General features: G+C 44.0%; 1 protein-coding gene across 12 annotated transcripts in view; it reads right to left on the reverse strand.

The window, feature by feature from the left end:
• Positions 1–1427: 1427 nt before the first annotated feature.
• rbpjl (recombination signal binding protein for immunoglobulin kappa J region-like) overlaps positions 1428–19758 on the reverse strand; it is a 30125-nt gene continuing 11794 nt past the window's right edge. For 8 of the 12 annotated variants that reach the window (XM_069515959.1, XM_069515952.1, XM_069515936.1 and 5 more), the window contains 10 exons: positions 18388–18513; positions 18172–18242; positions 17953–18068; positions 17384–17561; positions 16799–16936; positions 15875–15987; positions 14235–14375; positions 14003–14158; positions 13526–13629; positions 9518–11707 (listed from right to left, as the gene is read on the reverse strand). In XM_069515959.1, coding sequence (XP_069372060.1) covers positions 11404–11707; positions 13526–13629; positions 14003–14158; positions 14235–14375; positions 15875–15987; positions 16799–16936; positions 17384–17561; positions 17953–18068; positions 18172–18242; positions 18388–18513 — 1447 coding nt within the window. In that variant the 3' untranslated portion in view covers positions 9518–11403. Of the gene's footprint in view, positions 2406–8374; positions 8478–9517; positions 11708–13525; positions 13630–14002; positions 14159–14234; positions 14376–15874; positions 15988–16798; positions 16937–17383; positions 17562–17952; positions 18069–18171; positions 18243–18387; positions 18514–19758 lie in introns of those variants that run through there. The other 4 variants (XR_011239521.1, XM_069515944.1, XM_069515955.1 and 1 more) reach the window with 4 other exon arrangements.

Raw genomic sequence — 19758 nt, forward strand, 5'->3', positions numbered from 1 at the left:
CCTCAGCGCTCGAACACTTGATGCGTTGTCAGCGACTCGGTCTCCTGCAGGTTCTGCTCATATCTGCAGCGAGAGCAGAAAAACAAACTGCTGCTCAAGAAAGGTTTCATTTCATTTGCAGAGACAGAAGAAGAACCCTCCTGCTTCACTCACCTCGGTCCGCAGGAGTTCACCGAGTCTACGACACCATCGCTTGGTAACTTTGTTCCCTGAGAAGAAACCTGCAGGATGTGCACGTGTTTAACTTCAGTCACGTCAGTCGATAGAAGACTGTGGTGTTGTTAGAATACTACGGTGAATCTATTTATATACGTAAAGCAGATACCATTTTTATACTCATATGAATATTGTATACATACCTGCCCATATACTTGTAACAGTCTATTTCAATATCTTATACATGAAGTACAAATACAGTTTTAGATCCTGGCCTAATCATCCTGTGCCTCTGCACTATGTGTATTTTTAGTGAAAGGTGTATACTATGTGTATATACTCTGTAATTTTCACTCTTGTTCTCTTGTCTGTAGCCAGCGATACTGCAGCCAGCCACCAGGGGGCAAATGACAAGTGTTGGCCTCACTTTCATCGTGTCGTCCATCTTTATAGTCAATGACATGAGCGCTCACTCGGACTCAAACAACAAAAACCAAGACCAGAGACGCTGAGATCTTAACTCACTCAGATTAAGTTCTTCAGAGACGAATAAAACTTTATCGATGTTACACAGTTCTGAGTTAAAGATCATTTACGCTTAGATGTGGAGAAGTAAAGGGGCGGAGCCGTCTGTCCGGAGTCTGCGTTCATTTTCTCCATATTTGTGCACGTCTTCTGTTTACGGATAAAACAGAGCAGTACCACCAGAAACCATGCGGGGGCACTCTAACAGTCCAATAGTTTAGTTTGAAACTGATTTTTAATTTTAACGGGATAATCAGACGTTGTTTCCTGTTTCTTCGGAGGAACATCATCACAACCTGAAACATGTTTGTTGTTGTCAGAAACTCTCTGCGTCGCCCTCTAGTGGAACAACCATGGAAGTTCGTGGGCAGCGAGGTTACGTCGTTTGAAACGGACGTTTCTGTTTTCATATGTAAAGAAGCATGAAGGAGAGTTTAGTGACTGAACAGTCACATGTTTGAATCATCGTTTAAATGATTTGTTTTCCCTCAGAGTCAAACGACCAAATATCCAGATCACTGTTTGCAGAACTTTAAATCTAAACAGCGACTGGCTGCACGGTCTCATGTGTCCTCGTCTAGTTTGCACTTTGAACAGTGAAGACACGTTCAGGGGACTTCAGGACACTGCTCAGGTTTTCTGAGGACACGGAAAAACTTTAAATCAACTTTAAACTGAGAGATTTCTGTGTAACTTCACCACACGGATTAAAAACAGATTCACCAGCGAAACACAACTGAGACATATTGATTTTAGTCGTATATAAAAAAACTGCGGTTTCTTTTATTCTCATATTTTCACACAAAACATTTGAATATTGGTGATTTTAACCTTCAGGTCAACTCCCTCAGATTTTCAGATTCAAAGTCGATGCGGCTGAAACCGTCTCTCACGTCTGTCGCTGAGCTCTCGTTAGTTTAAATGTCAGAGTTCATTTCCTGTCTGATGCAGGAGCCAGCAGCGAATAACACGTCGCTTCATCTCCAACATTTACTTTGGCTCTGAGATTGAAAACGTGATAGTTCGATAGAGAGCGGAACATTTTTGGAAACATTTTGAAATCCGATCCATTCGTCACCTCACACGGACTCAGTGTTGGAGTCACGCGTGACGGCTGCTCGGACACACGTGATGCTAACGTTTCTTTTCTTCTTTACTTTGAGCAAAACTTAAAATGCACAAAATAAAACAGGGAACATTTCATCATGTGACCAGTGGGCAGAACTGGAACCTTCGGAACAAATGAAACTTCCCTCAAACTTCAGTCTCCTGATTTTAAATCTTTACCACATAAAGTTTTTTATGAATATTGTGTGTTTTTATGAATTTATTTGTGTTGTGTTGTTTGTTGCTCTTGTTTAATTGTTCGTTGCTGATTGTTCATGTTTTCTCCGAGAGAAGAGATCTTGATCTCAATGTAACCGATAAAATAAAAAATCTATTTAATGTCTTGAACGATGAATTTCTTTGGAAGCGAACTTCGTTTATTCTGACAAAACGAACCAATCTATTTATTCAGCATCTTCTTTAGTGGCGCATCAACGTTTTTGTTCCAGCAGAGCAGGAGAACCGCTGACGTCTCAGTTCATCTCTCCACAGTCACTGTTCTGAAGCTAACGTTCACAGACGCAGCAAAAGACGAACTTGGTTTCACTCATGTTTCATCTCTTCCATCTGAGATCCACTGAGACACTGAAGCATCTGGAAAACACCAGAACTCTGACCTGGAAACAGAAATCACACGTTTCACGACTTAACGACCTCAGTGATCAGTGAGTTCCTGTCAGACGTGAAAAGATTTGTTGCTGTTTCTATATCGTTTCTGTGTCTTGGTTTGTAGAAACTAATTCTGAGGGTACTGGGAATTGAACCTGTGACCTTCCTGAACTGAGCCGCTGTGAAAAGGAAATATTTCCTCTGAGGGGAGGTGGTCGGACCATCACAGGATCACAACCCAGTGTTATCAGGTAACAAGAGACAGAAACAACAGCAGAGTTTTTAATGGTGGAAAGTTAATTAAGTTCAGTTCACTTTTATTTGTTCTGCGTCAAATGATGCGGAGGCAGAAAGTTCGAGTGTTGATGAGAGAAACTCGAGCGTCTGAGGAAAGAGATTCAAGTCAAGTACGACGATTGAATCTGAATGAGGAATCGATCCGAGCCAGAAAACATTTTGAATTTACTTGTTAAACAGAGAAAAATCATTTCTGTTTTTTTCACTCGACTCCTGACGACGGATCTGAAATAGTAGAAATGTCTTTTTATGGATTTTGAGTTGAGACGACGGTGCAAAGATTTATGTTTACGTGGGTCCGACCCAAACAAAGATGGACGACTCGTCTCCGCTTCCTCCCACCGTTCAGAAATGAAGCCAGAATTCCTCAGATACAGACGCTGCCCTCTCTCTCCGGTGACATCATGTCGGCCATTTTGATTTGCAGATGTCGGCCAGAGGTGAAACTATCACAGGAGGAGAAACGCGACCAAGACAGGAAGTAAAATCAAGTGAAGACGAAGCGAAACAAGTCGCTCAGAGGATCAGAGACAAAAAGGGGGGGGGGGCTGAGAGGAACACACACACACACGAGACAGCCAATCTTGACCCTTTAGCTCGGTCACATTAATTTATTTGACCCTTTAGTTCGGTCAAGAGGAGCAGCGTCAGGTGGTCATGTGAGCCGCGTCTCCTGCTGAGTGTGTGTGTGTGTGTGTGTATGAGTGTGTGTGTGTGTGTGTGTGTGTTATGGGAGAAGACAGCTTCACAGACGTGGATCTGGATTGTCAGCGTCTCACGTCACTTCTCATCTCAGACACATTAAATCTGTTTCTCTCTGTGTTTTCTGAGGACGACTCCTCGGCTGCACTTTGTGTTGTTGTGTTTTAGACGAAATCAAAAACGGGACAGAACCTTTGTTACGCTGACGACAGCGTGACGGCAAAGTTTCATTTTAGGTTCTTTGCCGTGTTCATGGAAAAGATGTTTGAGGGACGATCTCATGTTCCAGACTGTTGTTACCGGGACAGTGCGGTCGTGAGGCTGTGACAGAGACACAGCGTCTGAATCGAGTACAAGCGGAATCTGAGATGTTTTAACTTTTGTCCAACTGGAGGAAGTAGAGATGCATCGTCCATCTTTATTTAAACTTCTCTACACGGCTAAAGATTTATTTATTTAGATTTTTGTTTCTTTTAAATGCACAAACTCTCAAATCTTGAATGAAAAAGAAAAAGAAGAATCTGATCTCATTCAATGATTTACACAGCAAAACAAAACTGAACACGTTTCACTGTATTTCCTCAACAGCTGTAATTGTTTGTTTTATACTCTTTAGTTTCTTTTTTGAGTTTCTTCCATAAACGGATTCTTTATGACGTCTTTCTGTTTTTTCAGATCTTTTCTGGATGTTAGGTAAAGTTTGTCTGATGCTGATCAATGCGTCACTTTAAAAGAAGTTAAAACTTAAAGAATGAAACTTTATCAGAATCAATAATCAATAACGTGAATCCTCAGGGACGCTGTGGATCTTGATCTGGTTTCACATTATTTTCCCTGTGAAGTGTCTGCTTGTGTTTAATAAATCAGCCTGAGCCACTTTCAATATTTGAAGCCACAAACAAACACAGACCACCTGAAACTCTCCGTCGGAGCCAGGACGACATGAAGGAAACTCTCAGAAACGTTTCGGCTTCATGACTCACACTCAACATTAATTTACCCACAACTCCAACAAGCTCTTTCTGCACCAGGGAGATTTTTACTGAACTCAAACACCGAACGAATGCAGACGTGACACAAAACTGAGACTGAAAACACAAACGAGGTTCCACCGATTCGCCTGCTCTCGACCAATCAGGAGTCAGTCTCAGCTGCCATCACTAATTCAAACTGATGACTCATCAGAATGGAGACATTCAGCTTGTCTTTTGGGAGCTGTCATCTTTACGTTACTTTAGCTTCATGTTAGCACACGAACAGGAAGTGATGACACGTCGTCCATCTTTGTTTACAGTCGATGTACGGAAACATGAGACTGAACGTGAAAGGAATACGTGTTTGTGGAAATCTTTCTTCATCAAGAGAAACGTATTTTCTGTTCACATAATAAAAAAAGGAAACTTACAGTTAATGTAGTTTTATAACTGAAATGTAGTTTTGACATTAAATGTTTCATAGATTTATTAAAATGTGAATATCGGCTGTTTATCCTGAACTATTTCAACCTTGTTCATGTTTGAACTGAGTCGAGGTGGTACCCTCCACACAGGCACCTCCTGACAGTCCTCTCTCTCTGCTCAACCCTCCCCCTCTGCTCCCCTCCCCCCCTCCCTCCAGCTGAGCCCCCCCCCCCTCACTTCACCTCCTCCTCCTCCTCCTCTCACTGTGCCGCTCTGTAATCTCTCCTTCCCCACAACAAACCCACTGATCATGGGAATTTAAACTTTATTTTCACAATATAGAATTATTATGAACAGCACTCACTCTGTCTCTCTCTCTCTCTCAGGGAACAACTCTCTCTTATCTGATTGATTCTGTCCATATCTGGTTTCATGTTTTAATTGAGAATTATTTCATCAACTAATATTTTTTGCATCAGGTCAAAGGTCGTTAACTTAATTTAATTTCCTTTAAAATGATAATTGATTCCAATTTGAGACCAAATCCATTCTGGTTAAAAACATCTCCATCGTAACCTCCACCACCTCCCAGATGTTGACGACCAGCACTTAGCAGCACATTAATGCCTTGAAGACCCGTTGAGAAACATCTGTTCGCCAGACGACGTCTCGCAGCCACAGGGAAACTGAGCTGGAGATTTCACACAGTAAAAACCTTCGACTGAATTTTACACCATCAACAAATTCATGTCCTGTTTTTCTTCTCTTCTCCAAAACAAGAGGAGTCGCTCGGAGGCTCGAGCCTTAGCGGCCGCAGGTTCAGATCCAACCTGAAGTTCTGGCTTCAACTCGTATCATAAAAAGGTTTAATGTCCAAAAAATATCTAAAAAATACAAAACAAACCAAAAATAGTTCAAGTTGTAAAACACCGATGGAATCAGACTCAAAGCCTGAGCCGTTTCCTGCTGACCTGAAAAAAACCCCAGAACCATCATTCAACAGCACAACGACGTCTAACCGTCGACAACCTGCCGGGTAACGCACCTCCGCGGTTATTTCCACAACCTGGTGATTTTGAGAGCGTGGACTGTTTCAGACTTGTTCCACTCGGACGATGATGATGGACGATTTTCGCAGGGAGCTCGTAAAACACTTTTCACACCACGATACGAAGCGTTTCATGTCTGCGGAGACTCGTAAATTCTTTCTGCTCAACATCTTGCTCTACATGTGACCCTGGGCCGTCTGGGTATCTGGGGTAACTTCCTCAACACACACACACAGATACTGTAAGTGCACGTACACACACACACATGGCGGTGAACAGCAGGAATGCACATCTGCATCGGTTCCTGTCAGGACTGAACTTGCTTGTGTTGGATGTTGAGTTTGACCAGATGAAGAGAATCATCAGCTTCTGTCTGAGTCCGAACGACTCATTTAATTCAAGTTTTTACATCATCACGTTAACTTTAGTTGATATCAGAGGTTTCGTCAGGAGGAAGCTGTTTACGGGTTCCTGTCGACGAGTTCCTGTCGACGAGTTCCTGTCGCGTCCTCGTGTAGCACAGGTTCTCCATTATAGTATTTATCACTTATCATTTATTATGTCATAACAAGTATATTCTCAATTATAACTTCATTCTTGGGAAATCACGCCTACGGACAATTTAGAGTTTCCAGTTAAACCAGTGAGAGAGAGAGAGAGAGAGAGAGAGAGAGAGAGAGAGAGAGTAATAAATAATTATAGAATAATGATAATAGTTATGTGATATTCACATAATAAGATTAAGAGTTAAAAAAAAACTTCCTAAATCATTTAAAGTTTTTTTTCAGCCAAGTTTGTATTCTGTGTTTTTTCATGAGCAGAAACACATCGAGGCTGCGTCTGACTCTTCTTCTGGTTCTGATATTTCTCAGAGGAGATCAAACGGAGCTGGAGGAGGATTTTATGATCCTGTCACTTCGTGAGTGAAGGACACAAAGTGTCGGAGTCGTGTGTCAACGTGACTGATTGTAAATGTTCAACGTGTTGTGCAAAGACGTTGAGTTGATTTCTCTCAGCAGGAGAAGAGTTTAGAAGAAAAGCAGCTCTGGACTGAGCTCCATTCAGCGGATCACAGGATGACTTCACAGACAAAGAGCCGGTGCTTTGATCAGCTGAAGTTCTTCTCGTCTTCTCAGGATCCTGCGTCGTCTCAGGACACGACCGCCGCTGCCACCTGGACGTAATCTCTATTAACCATCATTATCATTCCTCTCATAGTTCCCATGCTCCGTTAGCTTCTGACAATTAGCATTCTGCTCATTTTTCTCCAGCAGCTCTGACGGGAGGATTCCTCAGCGACAGCTCCCGTCAGCGCCGGGCCGCTGAACAGCTGTGAGCGACAGGAGGCGTCCACTGATGAGTCGTCTCCTCTGAGGACCATAGTGTCCAACAGTCAGAGCGTCTCCTCACTATGTTTATTCATTCATGAAGTCTTCATCTGTTGACAATCTCTGCCTCTTCGCTTCTTTCTGACCAAATCTTTTCATCTAAACCCGAGATCCCTGTTTCCCTCCGTCTCTCTTCTGGTCCTCTCCTTTTTCGCCTCTCTGCATTTTCTGGTGTTTTCTCTTTCGTCCCCCGGCCGTCTGTCCATCACAGTGATGTCGAGGTGATGATGTACAGGAGGAGGACGGAGGAGAAGCAGAGAGTCGGACACTGGGCTCCTTTATCCCACTGTAATACACAAGAGAGGCAGGGGCCCCGCAACCACTGTGAAAGATATGAGAGGTAACACTGCAGGGAGAGGGAGGGCCCCTGAACAACACACACACACACACACACACACACACACACACACACTCACACACACACACACACACACACTAATCTAAATTCCATGACCCTCAAACAGAACAAGGACGTGTCTCCTCTTCTCATCCATCAAACACACAACACATTATTTTGAACCTAAAAGAATCTCAGATAATTCGACCTTTAACCTTTTCTCTATATTAAAGGTTATATATCAATGAAACTTCAACGTCACACCAGAGCTGCCACATGTTGTTCGTTAACCCCCCCCCCCCCCCCACAGTGAACGTGACGCCTCAACTCAATGAGAAGTAAAATAAAATGACCTCCGTTCATTAGAAGCAAAGAAACAGTCACAAGCTTGAGTCCACGTCAGGAACGTCAATCAACGTGGACGACATGGCGGCTCCCAACAGCGAAGCCAAAACACCACAACTGCCACCCTGGTGGCTGTCTGCAGTAACTGCACCTCCATGTTCAAGTGTCTCTGATCAGTTTGGTTTTAATGAGTTGATTGATGATATGAAAACAGGCTCCACTCCTCAGACGCTGACGATAACGGCGCCATTTGAGCTTAATTGTCGATCGATGCTAACAGGTCGTCGGGAGATCCTCCACAGCCGTCAGGGAGCGAGTGATGGCAACAAACAAATACTCGTAAAATAAGCTGAAGCTCTTCTGCTCAAAAAAACCCACTCACATCTGTGAATAGATACGATCATCGTGCACATGGCGGCTGAACTGAAATGAGTCTTGAGTTGCAGTTTATCTTCTCACCGTTGAACCAGCGTTGTTTGGCGATGGAAGGAAACATTCACCGCTGGAATCTGAAGGAGCCCTTGGAAATGGGATATGCAGATTTGAATCTCTGTCCATTAGTCTGCAGATCAAATATGAAAAGACAAACCATGTCTCAGAATCTTAACATCAGCACTGTTCAAATGTGCTTTTCATAAAACTCTAATGTTTTTATTTGACTTAAAGACTAAAAAACTTCAGGAGGTGAAGACAGACTTTCATTCACTGTGAAGTTAAACAGCAGAAATGAGCTTATAGCACAGAGAGTGGAGGAGGTGAGGGGCCTGAGTGAAGAATGAAGGTGTGTTCCTATAGAAGGGAAACTGAAGAATGGCTCTTTTCATTCGGCCTCTCATTCATCCGGACGGAGGGAAAACGTGGCGGACGTCAGTGTTTAGGCCACGTGGATCTCTCAGTTTGAAGCTTCTCCCACATGATAGAGATTAGGAGCCCGGAGACGGCAGGGTCTCCTTCCTCCGCTCTCACACATGTTTGTCTTGTTAATGATGAGGAAGAGGAGGAGGAGGAGGAGAGGAAGAGAGAACGAGCACAGGAAGAGAGAACCATGCCGCTCTGTTCCCTTCAGACTATAAGACACGTGAGGTGTGGAGGGAAGGTGAGAGTCGACTTGCAGCCTGGTGGACGTTCGGCCGGATCCACGACCAAGAGAAGTCAAATCTGATCCAATTCGCGAACGACAGGAAACAAATAAAAATATAATATAATATAATAAAATATAATATATCCAGAGCTCATATCCAACCCCACCGAATCATTCACCAAATCACACACACTCGTAGATATCAGTCCTCTGAGAAACACCCATTTACATTCATGTCCTCCATTCAGAGACACTACCCCCCCACCTGACGCACGCCCACGTCAGACTACAAACCAATCAGAGTCCAGTACAGGTAGACGACGCCCACGTAGGTGATGACGACAGGACGTACGCATGTGAGACTAAATTCTTTAGTCTCTAAATTACAAGTTCAGATTTTAGCTGAGACATTTTATTCTTCTTTGTATTTTTAAGCGTTTTTAAACTTTATGATGAACTTTCTTCTGTGTGAGTTCTTTATATTATTGTTTCTATTATCTTCAAATTAAAATCAAATCTACGTCCTCGTGGGGAAATGTGTCTTGGGCCAAATAGCTTCAGAACAAGTAACTAAAAAACATATCGTGTGAGACGCAGAATGAAAGTTGAACCTAAATAAAAGTAACAGAGGTTATTGAGACAAATGGTCAAACCAACATGTGTGATGGACGCTGAGATGAACGAGAGCTGTGACGTTGTGTCTGTATGAAAAGTGTTGAACCGATAAAGTCTGACTGATGCGGTGACGGCTCTGGAAGCAGCTGACGTAAAAAAAAAAAAGAGTGAAAACTATGTGAGGATGAAAACAGAAAGGAATCCAGCTTCAGTCCGGAGCCACGTGGGAGGTCTGCTCACGCCTCTGTGATCAGACCCGGCTTCACTAGTTTGGAACAAAAGAGTTCTCTGGTTCTGGTCGGACCACACACTTAATGAATCCTCACTTAAGTCCCACAGATCAAACGTGCAGCAGGAACAAAGTTGTTGCTGCTGCCAGACTCTAACATTAATTGGATTAACGTTACGAGGACCAGGAGAGATTTCAGGGACGAAGGACACAGACTGAGGAAGTAGCGGAAAAAATTATTAAGAATTTCTTTTCAGTCGTCGTTTATTTAACGTGTTTTAGAGACGAAGCGAAATAAAATGAGGCGGCTTTTTCGGGTCAGTATCTCTGGGATAAAAGAGACGTTTGGATGTTTTCTCAGTTTCGTTCCTCTAGTTTTAGTGTTTTCACGTTTTATTAGTGAAATGTTAAAGTTCTGCAAAGTTAAAACACTTGTTAAAGTTATCGAGATGAAAGAGTTCAGTTCCTTTAAGAGTTCAGATTTTCCTGCAGCATCATCTCATCGACACTTTTATAATTAGATTAACTTATAGTTTTTATCATTTTGTCTAAATTGAGCTCAGGAATATGAACGTTACAGTAACAGTGTGTGAATCAGTGATTACAGCTGACACACACACACACACACACACACAGGCCTCAGCTTCCTCGTCAAAGCAGACGCTGTTTCACTGCTGCTTTCTCTCACAACACGTCACTCTCAGCTCGTGTGTTCGATCTCCAGACAAAAACATCCACCCGCTCTCTCTCTCTCTCTCTCGCTCTTTTCTTTCGGTCAGGTCACAGTTCACTTCCAGTTCATTTTTTTCACCTCTCACACTGACCCTGAATCAGTGAGACTTTGATAACCATGATTAAAAACACGTGTGTCCGGACGCGTTCTGTTTTCATGTTGTTTGTGAATTTCTTTAAATTTGTTACAAACGTTCACTTGAGCTCAAAGATGAACTGATGAGAGTTCAAAGGTCACCGTGATGTCACAGAACCAACGTCTGAACCGATGTGATTCCTGCTGGTGTGTTCATGAGTCTCGCTCTGTCTTAATACTCGTGAGTCAACACCTTTACAACCTGCTGTCCCTGTATTTCCTGAGTCTGGAAGTGAGACAGTTTTAGTCTGGATGAAAAAGTGAAACAGAGAAAAACACGTTTGTAAATTTAACCAGTTAAACCAGTGAATAAAGCAGCGTCACGTTAAACTCGTGTTTCTCTGAAAACTTCAGATCCAGACTCGTGCACAAAGAGGACATGACGCCACCAACAGGCGACCAAGTGAAACGCAGCGTTATCTTGATTAAAACAACAGATTTCTGCAGGTTTGAAAATATAAAGTAAGAACACACGGATACAGATATAACACAGGTCTGACGTATAATAAACATTTCATTCAGTTACAGACTGAACCTGTGATTAAACTCAATAATTTGATGGAGTGACCTGGATTTAATGTTGACGGATGTTTTCGTGTGTTGACTCAGATGAAATTTTCAGTCAGTCAGGTTCAGAGTCTTGATCTGAAATGTGATAATCGGTGTCCTGCTGCGATCGGCACCTGATTATGAAGTCAACTTGACATGAAGAGGTGGAAATTGGCTCTGGTGAACTCCTGGTGGATGGTCTCCAGCAGGACGTCGTCCTCCTGTCCCTCGTCCATCCCTCCGTCCCTCTTCCCTCCCCCTCCTCCCGCTCCTCGGACAGAGGAAGGCGGCTGGAGCTCGGGGGTGTAGGTGAAACTGAATGAGGTGCGATAAATCAGGCCGTCCAATCGGATGAGAGACAGAGGGACGGTGATGACCCGACGCAGAGAGCGCCACCCGTCGCTGAACACAGAGACGTCAGGGACGACACAGAGCAGAGATTTGGGCGACCTGAGAAGAGAAAGAAAGTGACGTCATCGACTTTTAATCATGTGACTCTGAAGAACTCTTAATCCTGATTCTACTGTTTAGACCTAAAACTTTACTGACAGGGAATCCATGGTAACTATCACAACACTTACATATATATATATTTATACAAACACATTAATGGCTCTAGACGACACAGTGAAGCCAAAACACCTGGATCGCCCCCTGGTGGCTGGCAGCAGCATAGTTCACTAACCCGCCCCCTCCACGTCAGCAGATGGGACATGGACCAAACTAAAAAATCAAAGTGCACGTACATGTTCGTGCTCGTTCTAATCTCACTGATGTTTGTTCAAGTTTCAAGTTTGATTTTAATCAGTTAGTTGATGATATAAAAACAGGCTGAGACGTCATGATTGACAGCTGAGACTGACTCATGATTGACAGCTGAGACGTCATGATTGACAGCTGAGACTGACTCAGACTTGAGCAGCTACAGAATCAAGTGTCTCCATGAGGACGTGGTGGAGACCAAAATAGAGACAACACTGGAACTAGACTCATCACGAACAACCCTCAGTGACCGTGGGGCTTGTTTCTGCAGGACGCAGGAATATGCGACATTAGCCACAATATGTAATGTTTATACTTTCTGTGCTGCCCCCAAGTGGTCGCAAAAGAAATAATACAGGTTTAAAATTTAAGAAAAAGACATGCAAACTTTTTATCCATTCAGCACTTTTCAAAACAGATTAGAGTAAAAGAAGAAGACAGAGGAAAATAAATATAGAAACCACCGAGGAAACTGTACATAAGTAGATGATTATATGATTACGCGTCAGACTAAACACGAGCTGATATGAAATTCTAGCGAGCAGCAGATATTTGGAACGCACTCTCATAAGGTGTTTCATTCACACACGTCCTCTTTGCACGCCAGCGAGGGATCGAGTTCCTAATTGGCTGCAGCCTCTCGTACAAACAGCTCAGTGTGGTTGGCTGTTAAACAAACATAACTCTCCTCCACGCTGCCGAGCTGCTGCTGATGGGAGGTGTATTTACTGAACCTCTCGGCCAGAGACCCTGATGTCTCAGCACCTCAGCTGCGGCATCTGAGGTGGATTTTGACGTCAGAGGAGCGGCTTCGACGTGAGAGTCTGTGAGGAGACGCCTGAATGTCAGTTCCTGTCGAGTCCGTCTGTAATTTACAGGATCCCACACAGGAGTCAGAGAAGAGGATCGTTTCCTGAGCGTCTCTCAGTGATGAGTTTAACATTAACTCCTTTATGCTGCTCAGGTTTAAAAATGGACCAAAAGTTCAATGAATTCCCTGAATGTGTGAATCAATGGTGGAAAATTAGAATTTGTTGAGTGAAGAGATTTCAACCTCAAGTCAGAAGAAAACTCTTTGAAACAGAAGAATCTGGGTCAGATGAATTCAAACTGCCTGGTTACATAACATTTAGTCTGTAGAAGAAAAATGTCATAGAAATGTTATTACTTTAATTTGGCTTTAAACCTGGATCCTCTGTGGTGAAGCTGCATGAGAGCCACTGGTGTGAAAATTGAAGATGATTGAAACAAAACTTAAAAACCAGCAACGTTTAAAACATTCACCTGAAGAATAAAACTGATCAAATGAAAAGAATAAATAAAGGATTCGTCCTTCATCCCCCCGAGGCTCCACCTGCTGTTAACCAGGAAACAGCCCATCAATAAAATGAACAGATCTGTTGCGTGTCAACATGTGACGTTGTCAGTAACTGATATTGAAATCAATTAAGAGAAATCAATCAAATCAGAATCGACCTGAATTATTTATTTTCTTCCTGAACTCACTTGAACATGGTCTCAGCTTCACTGTTGCCAAACCAGACTTTGAGATGAGGGCTGAAGTTTTCTCCGTGGATTTCCATCATGGCAACGTGTCCGCCGCCGTTCACCTACAGGAACGAAGCAACAACACAGCCTGAGCTCACGAGGGCAGAACACTTTATTATTTTCAGATGTGTCGACAGAATTGATGACATATTGGCACAGAAGAGAAATGTTCTCGCCGAGTGTGTGTGTCTACAAAACAACTCTCTAAGAGACAATTATGACCCATCATCTGAAGTCATGTGATCAGGGACGTCATGACGTTACTTTTGCCTAAAAAGGTTTTCACTTGTAAGTGACTCTGCTCGTTTCACTGTCAACATCTGCTGTGGTTTTGTCTCATTGATCTTTTAACTTGGTTTTACTTAGAGTTAAAGCTCACGATTCTCAGTGCGTGCACGTGTGTGTGTGTGTGTGAACCCGTGTGATCGGACTCACCTCTAACCCTATGATAACAGGAAAAGGACTGACTGGCGTCTGGACACAGGCCAGACCCTCGTTAAAGGTGAATTCCACCATCTCCACTCCGATGATGGTCCAACAGGATCCGTCGTTCAGCACCACTCTGCTGGGGTCTCTGAGGCTGGAGGGAGCCTGGAGCGAGAGAAGAGGATGAAGGAGAGACAGAACCGATGGAGGGAGACAGAGACAGAGAAGGACGGAGTCTCACCAGGTACTGGATGATGCTGTCGTTAGATAAACACAAGTAGGCCTGAGGGTCGTCTCTGAACTGGAAGGCGCACTTGTGAAGCTGAGAAACAGGCTCGTCCACGTCGAGGATGGCGTGTTGCTTGTTGACCTTACGAATCACCTGGTGGGATTTTAACAAGACGATGAAAAGAAACACCAATAATAATGATTTTGATTTAAACACATTTAATTAACAGATTTACATAGTTTTTGTATTCTTGCAGTTTCACGTCCGTCCGACAATTTGTGTCCTCACATGCAGAACCTCCAGAACATTTCAGGAACATTAGATTAGATCTCTTTTTTAAAATATATTAATAATGATAAACAATTAATTTATATCAAAAATAATCCGAGCCTGCACTTTGCATAAAGAAGAACAGAAGTTCAGATCAAGAGTCGGTCGTTGACGTCTGAAAACAGTAGATCTAGTTAATCTGTGTTCAGTCGGCAGAAAGCTGAGACAGAACAGCTGACAACGCTCTCTAACTGCAGAGTGGAGAGATTTAAAAAGCTGCACAGTGAAAAACCTCTGGTATCTTCAGACCTCGAGCTCCATCACACGCTAACGTGCACTGCACACGCTACCGTGCACCGCACACGCTACCGTGCACCGCACACAGAACATGAACCACTTTGTTCTCATAGTCTTTTCACGGCTGCTGATGCAGCTGAACGTTTTCATCTGTACGTCTCCCTTCACCTCCTCAGTCCCTGAAGGTCGACCACAACCAAGCCGCTCGCCACGCTCTCTGTCTTCAAACAAACCGAAGCAGCGATAGGCCTCAACTGTAAAAACATCCAGAGGTGCAGTGTGCAGCTCCTCCTCCACCATCCAGCACCGGGCCTGTGGCTGAGCTTGTTATGACAGCAGTTTAGGAGGCGCTGAGAAAGGGTCTGCTCAGCGCTTCGTCTCAGTTTAACTTAAACTGGATGATGGGAGGAACAATCACAGCATTTTAGGGATTATCAGATTATGTAACACCTGCACACACACATCTGTGAGACGGGACAACCAGAGCGCTGATTGTACCGTGACTCTGAGGTTTAAACATTTAAACATGATCAGGTGAGACGGCTGCAGCGCCTCCTCTCTCCTGTGGTTATAAACACTGAGCTTGTTTTTTAAATAAGATATTTCTACGTCCCAGCATCACTGCTGCGCTTTGGTTTCTCCTCACGACATCGTCAGCAATTATTCATCCTCAACTTGACTTTTATCACAAATCTGATAAACCTCGGTAACATACTGCGTAAATCCTGCAGTGTTAAAGTATCACTGCAGAACGTACCGATACTTGTAGGTACTGGAGAATAAGATGAAAAGTAGTAAATCGACAGACTGTAAATAAAGACGAACAACACGTTTCCACTTTCTCCCACTTTTCAAAAAATAAAGCAAAAATATCTTGGATCCGAACGCTGACATCTTATAAACCAATCAAAACCAAACATGAACATCAGTGAGATAAGAACGACCTGAAATACAAGCTTCACTTTTGGGAGTTGTCACGTCGTCCATTTTTATATGATCAGTGCACTTGCCAGTGTGTGTGTGTGTGTGTGTGTGTGTGTGTGTGTGTGTGTGTGTGTGTGTGTGTGTGTGTGCGTGTGTGTTACCATTGGTGGCAGTGCTACTCCAGACTCCGTGCACACTAACTGGACCACAGCTCCGTAACAGATGAAACCTTCGCTCAGCACAAAGTCTCCTTGGTTAGCACTTTGGTCCTCTACTACACACACACACACACACACACACACACACACACACACACACACACACACACACACACACATGAATATTCATATGCACTGTACATTAATGGATAATATATTTAACTTTCACTGCAACACAGACTGATCTTTTGAGTGAGTGTGTGAGTGTGTGTGTGAGTGTGAGTGTGTGTGTGTGTGTGTTGGGGTGAAGGACTGAGGTTGAGGTTTTGGTGGTGGGAGGTCCGTGCACACCGGGCACTGTGTTAAATAAATAACCTCACAGCAGATCTGTGGACCGTCTTTTCCAGACGTGTGTGAGTGGAACACTGGTGAATAACTCGCCCTCACACTGACTGTATTTATGCAGGGTGGCCGTGAGCTGAGGAGACGTCTGGGGACCGGAGGGAATCAGACTGATACTGGTGTCGGCGCTGGTATCAGACTGGAGGGAACCCGACTGATACTGGTGTCGACGCTGGTTATCCCTGTGACCAGCAGACACTTGAACAGAATCTATAGTTCATGCTCGTTCACTTGCTGTAGGTGTGCACGTAGAGACTGAGGTTCGACGCGACGGTTCTGTCTCGTACTGTAACATTTAATCCTGGCGACGCCACTGTTCATCAGAATCTGTGTCCTGCTCAGTCACATATGGTGGAGGTGGATTTCTTGAAACCCCTCTGAGCCTCTGTTTTTGATCTAAAGTCAAACAGTGACCACAATATGACCTTTACAGTACACAAGGCATCAGTCAGTGTGTGACGAGGAAGCTGTGAACATGCACCGACACACACACACACACACACACACACACACACACAGATTTACCCATGGTGATGGTGAAGGCTGTCCACTGTCTGGCGCTGGCTACAAAAGCTCCTCTGTCCACTGAGAGGTAACGAGTGCTGACCGTCTGAGAGCGCAGTCGGTTGAACAAAGCAACTCTGGAGCACGAGGAGATACACACTGAAAAACACACAAAGACGTAGTGTGACCAAACGGATTCTGCACACACACACACACACACACACACACATACTGTACAACACAGTACAAGCTGTTTATTTAAGCTTTTCATCATTTGTAATATTTGACATGTTCTCACGCAGAAACCTGAGCGGACGTCACCTGATCTGAAATGTCGGCTGTCAAGATGATGTCTCTTTTTAGAGGGTGTGTGTGTGTGTGTGTGTGAGTGTGTGTGTGTATGTGTGTGAGAGAGTTTTGACCCTGTGACCGGACACAACCGGTTATCAATCGTTCAGCTGAACCTGGGATCAGTGGACGTGCTGATGAGGTTTCTAACACGTGACGTGAAACTGGAAGAACACAAACATCTCAGGATACATTGGAAAGACGAGGAGATTCCAGAGGAGGAATGAAAAGTGGAAAAGATGTAAAAACGTGACTCACGGTCGACGTTCTTCATGGACTGTCTCTTCTGTGACGGTTTGGAGATAACTTTGATCAGTCTGCTCTGGAATGAACCCACTTCCTGTCTGTTGCCCAGGAAGAGTCGCAGCAGGAGGCGGAAGTGTTTCCTCTTGTCCTGATCAGAGATGAACAGCGACTTGGCGCAGGCAAACATCTGCTGCAGAGACAGAGGAGTCAGTCAGTCAGTGTGTGTGTGTGTGTGTGTGTGTGTGTGTGTGTGTGTGTGTCAGAGGTCTGGCGAGTTTGAGTCTTCTCTGATGGACTGGACAGAGAAACAGGAAGTCTGTTTCTACTCTCTCAGTGACGACGTCAGCGAGAGAGAAACAATGTATTTACAGGAGCGCAGCAGCTTTTCTGTCAGACACGACTGTTTGTTGAGTCAACAGTCGTCTGTCGCTAAGGACGTGATTGTCTCGTCTGGACAAACACACCGAGCTGTCTGTCGCTCCAGGTCTTTAGTTCAGGATCCCATCAATCACACACACACACACACACACACACACACACACACACACACACACACACACACACACACACAGTTATCTAACCGTGGAGTCTGGCTGCTCATCGAAGACCAGTTTGAAAGTGTCGGCCTGAGACTGACTGGAGTTGTCCAGACACATGTAACCACACATGCGATACACAGAGTCTCCATAACCAGCCGCTGCAGGAGAACGAGAGAGAGGAGGGATGAAGAAATGACAACAGAGCGATGAAGAGGATGAGATGGAGGAACAGAGGGAAGACAAATAAAGAAGTTTCCTCACCCTTTAGATGATCCTGCATGACCTTCCATCCATGACCACGGATGTAAACACAGGGCGGAGGACAGAAGAACCTGCAGAATCAAAGTATTCTCGTGAACCTGAACTTCTCAGTTTCAGGAGCTGGAACAACTCTGTAACTAAAACGTATTCGTGTGAACGTAGCCACAGTTGTACGTGTTTTTTGAGTGAGTGTTTATCAAACTGAGATGTCATCACCTCTTCTCGTTGCCGTAGGACTTCTGAGCCACCTTGGCGTGCAGGATGACGACGCTCTGGTCAGAGTGGGCTTCTCTTCCCGGTTCCCTCGTTGTTCCCACTGACTGAAACCCGGGGTCCGGCCTCCTGATCGGACAAGACAGCAGTGACTCACAAAGAACCAACTCAAGAAGGAACTGACCAGATGTCAGTGGACAAAGGTCAAAGGTCACAGTGACCTAAAAAAGAAAAAGTACTGCCTCGTTACCACCTGAGACACAAAAACGACTCCCGCTGCTGTTGTGATATTTAATGGATCAAATAATCATTTTCTATTTTAATCACATTCAGATAAATTCCACAGGGGTTTGTTTTCAATTCTAAAAGGATCTAGATCATAGTTTTTAATTTTATTCCTTTAAAAAAAAGAATCACTCCCATTTTAAAACATAGTTCATGCACCAGACAAACAGGACCAAAGTGCTTCCATCAAATAAACTAAACAGTGGCTTTAAACTGACATAATATTATTACATTTTCTACTCATGCGTGTGTCTCTCGGCCTCAATGTGGGAAAACGTGCTCATTAATTCCTCAGTTTGAGCGATTAATCTTTGTATTTAGACGATTAGAATCAAACTCATGTGTGTGATTAGATCTCACATGATCAGCTGAACAGCAGGTAAACGACTGAGCGAGCCGGAGCAGTCACGGAGCGAGCGGCCCCGTGTAGCTCCGCTAACAATGGCAGCTGTCACATCAGCTGCGTTCTCTCTCTGCAGCGACGGTGTAATGAGGGGCCAGACACAGAGCTACAACCCCGGGGCCCGGAGCCTGGAATGCTCCTCATAATGAAGACTGTTGACACGGAGGGGAGCGGGGAGGAGGGCAGGAAGATAGAGTTGTGACGGGTGATGACAAAAAGTAACGACGACAAAAAGGACTCGAGAAGGTTTCATGGTAAAATAAAGTTGTATTAGTCACTAGAATGTCCCTCTGAGCTCATTCCTCCGTCTTTTACATTAAATCAAGCTGCACCAAATCACAGACACGAATAAACCCGGTCCTCTAAATAAGTCACATCCATGAATTATTCTCTATAAATCACTCAGTAGTTTTTAATTGAGCTAAAATCACAAAAAAAATGAAAGCAAATGGACAGGAGTGAAAACACAATGCAACACTTTTCTGCCCTGAAAGAAATAATCCGATAATCAGAGAAAATAAAGTCTCAATCAATAGTTTCAAGTCGTCTTCAAGAGTCGATCATTTAGAGTCAAATAGATCACAAAGCACTGTGTGTATTGGGGGGGGGGGGTTGATACAATGTGACTGACAGCTAGTACCGTCCAATGGGTGCAGGTGGCAGGTGTAGGTGGGCGTGCATTGGCC

The sequence above is a fragment of the Paralichthys olivaceus genome, chromosome 2 (genome assembly GCF_024713975.1).
Source record: "Paralichthys olivaceus isolate ysfri-2021 chromosome 2, ASM2471397v2, whole genome shotgun sequence".
NCBI classification, from domain to species: domain Eukaryota; kingdom Metazoa; phylum Chordata; class Actinopteri; order Pleuronectiformes; family Paralichthyidae; genus Paralichthys; species Paralichthys olivaceus.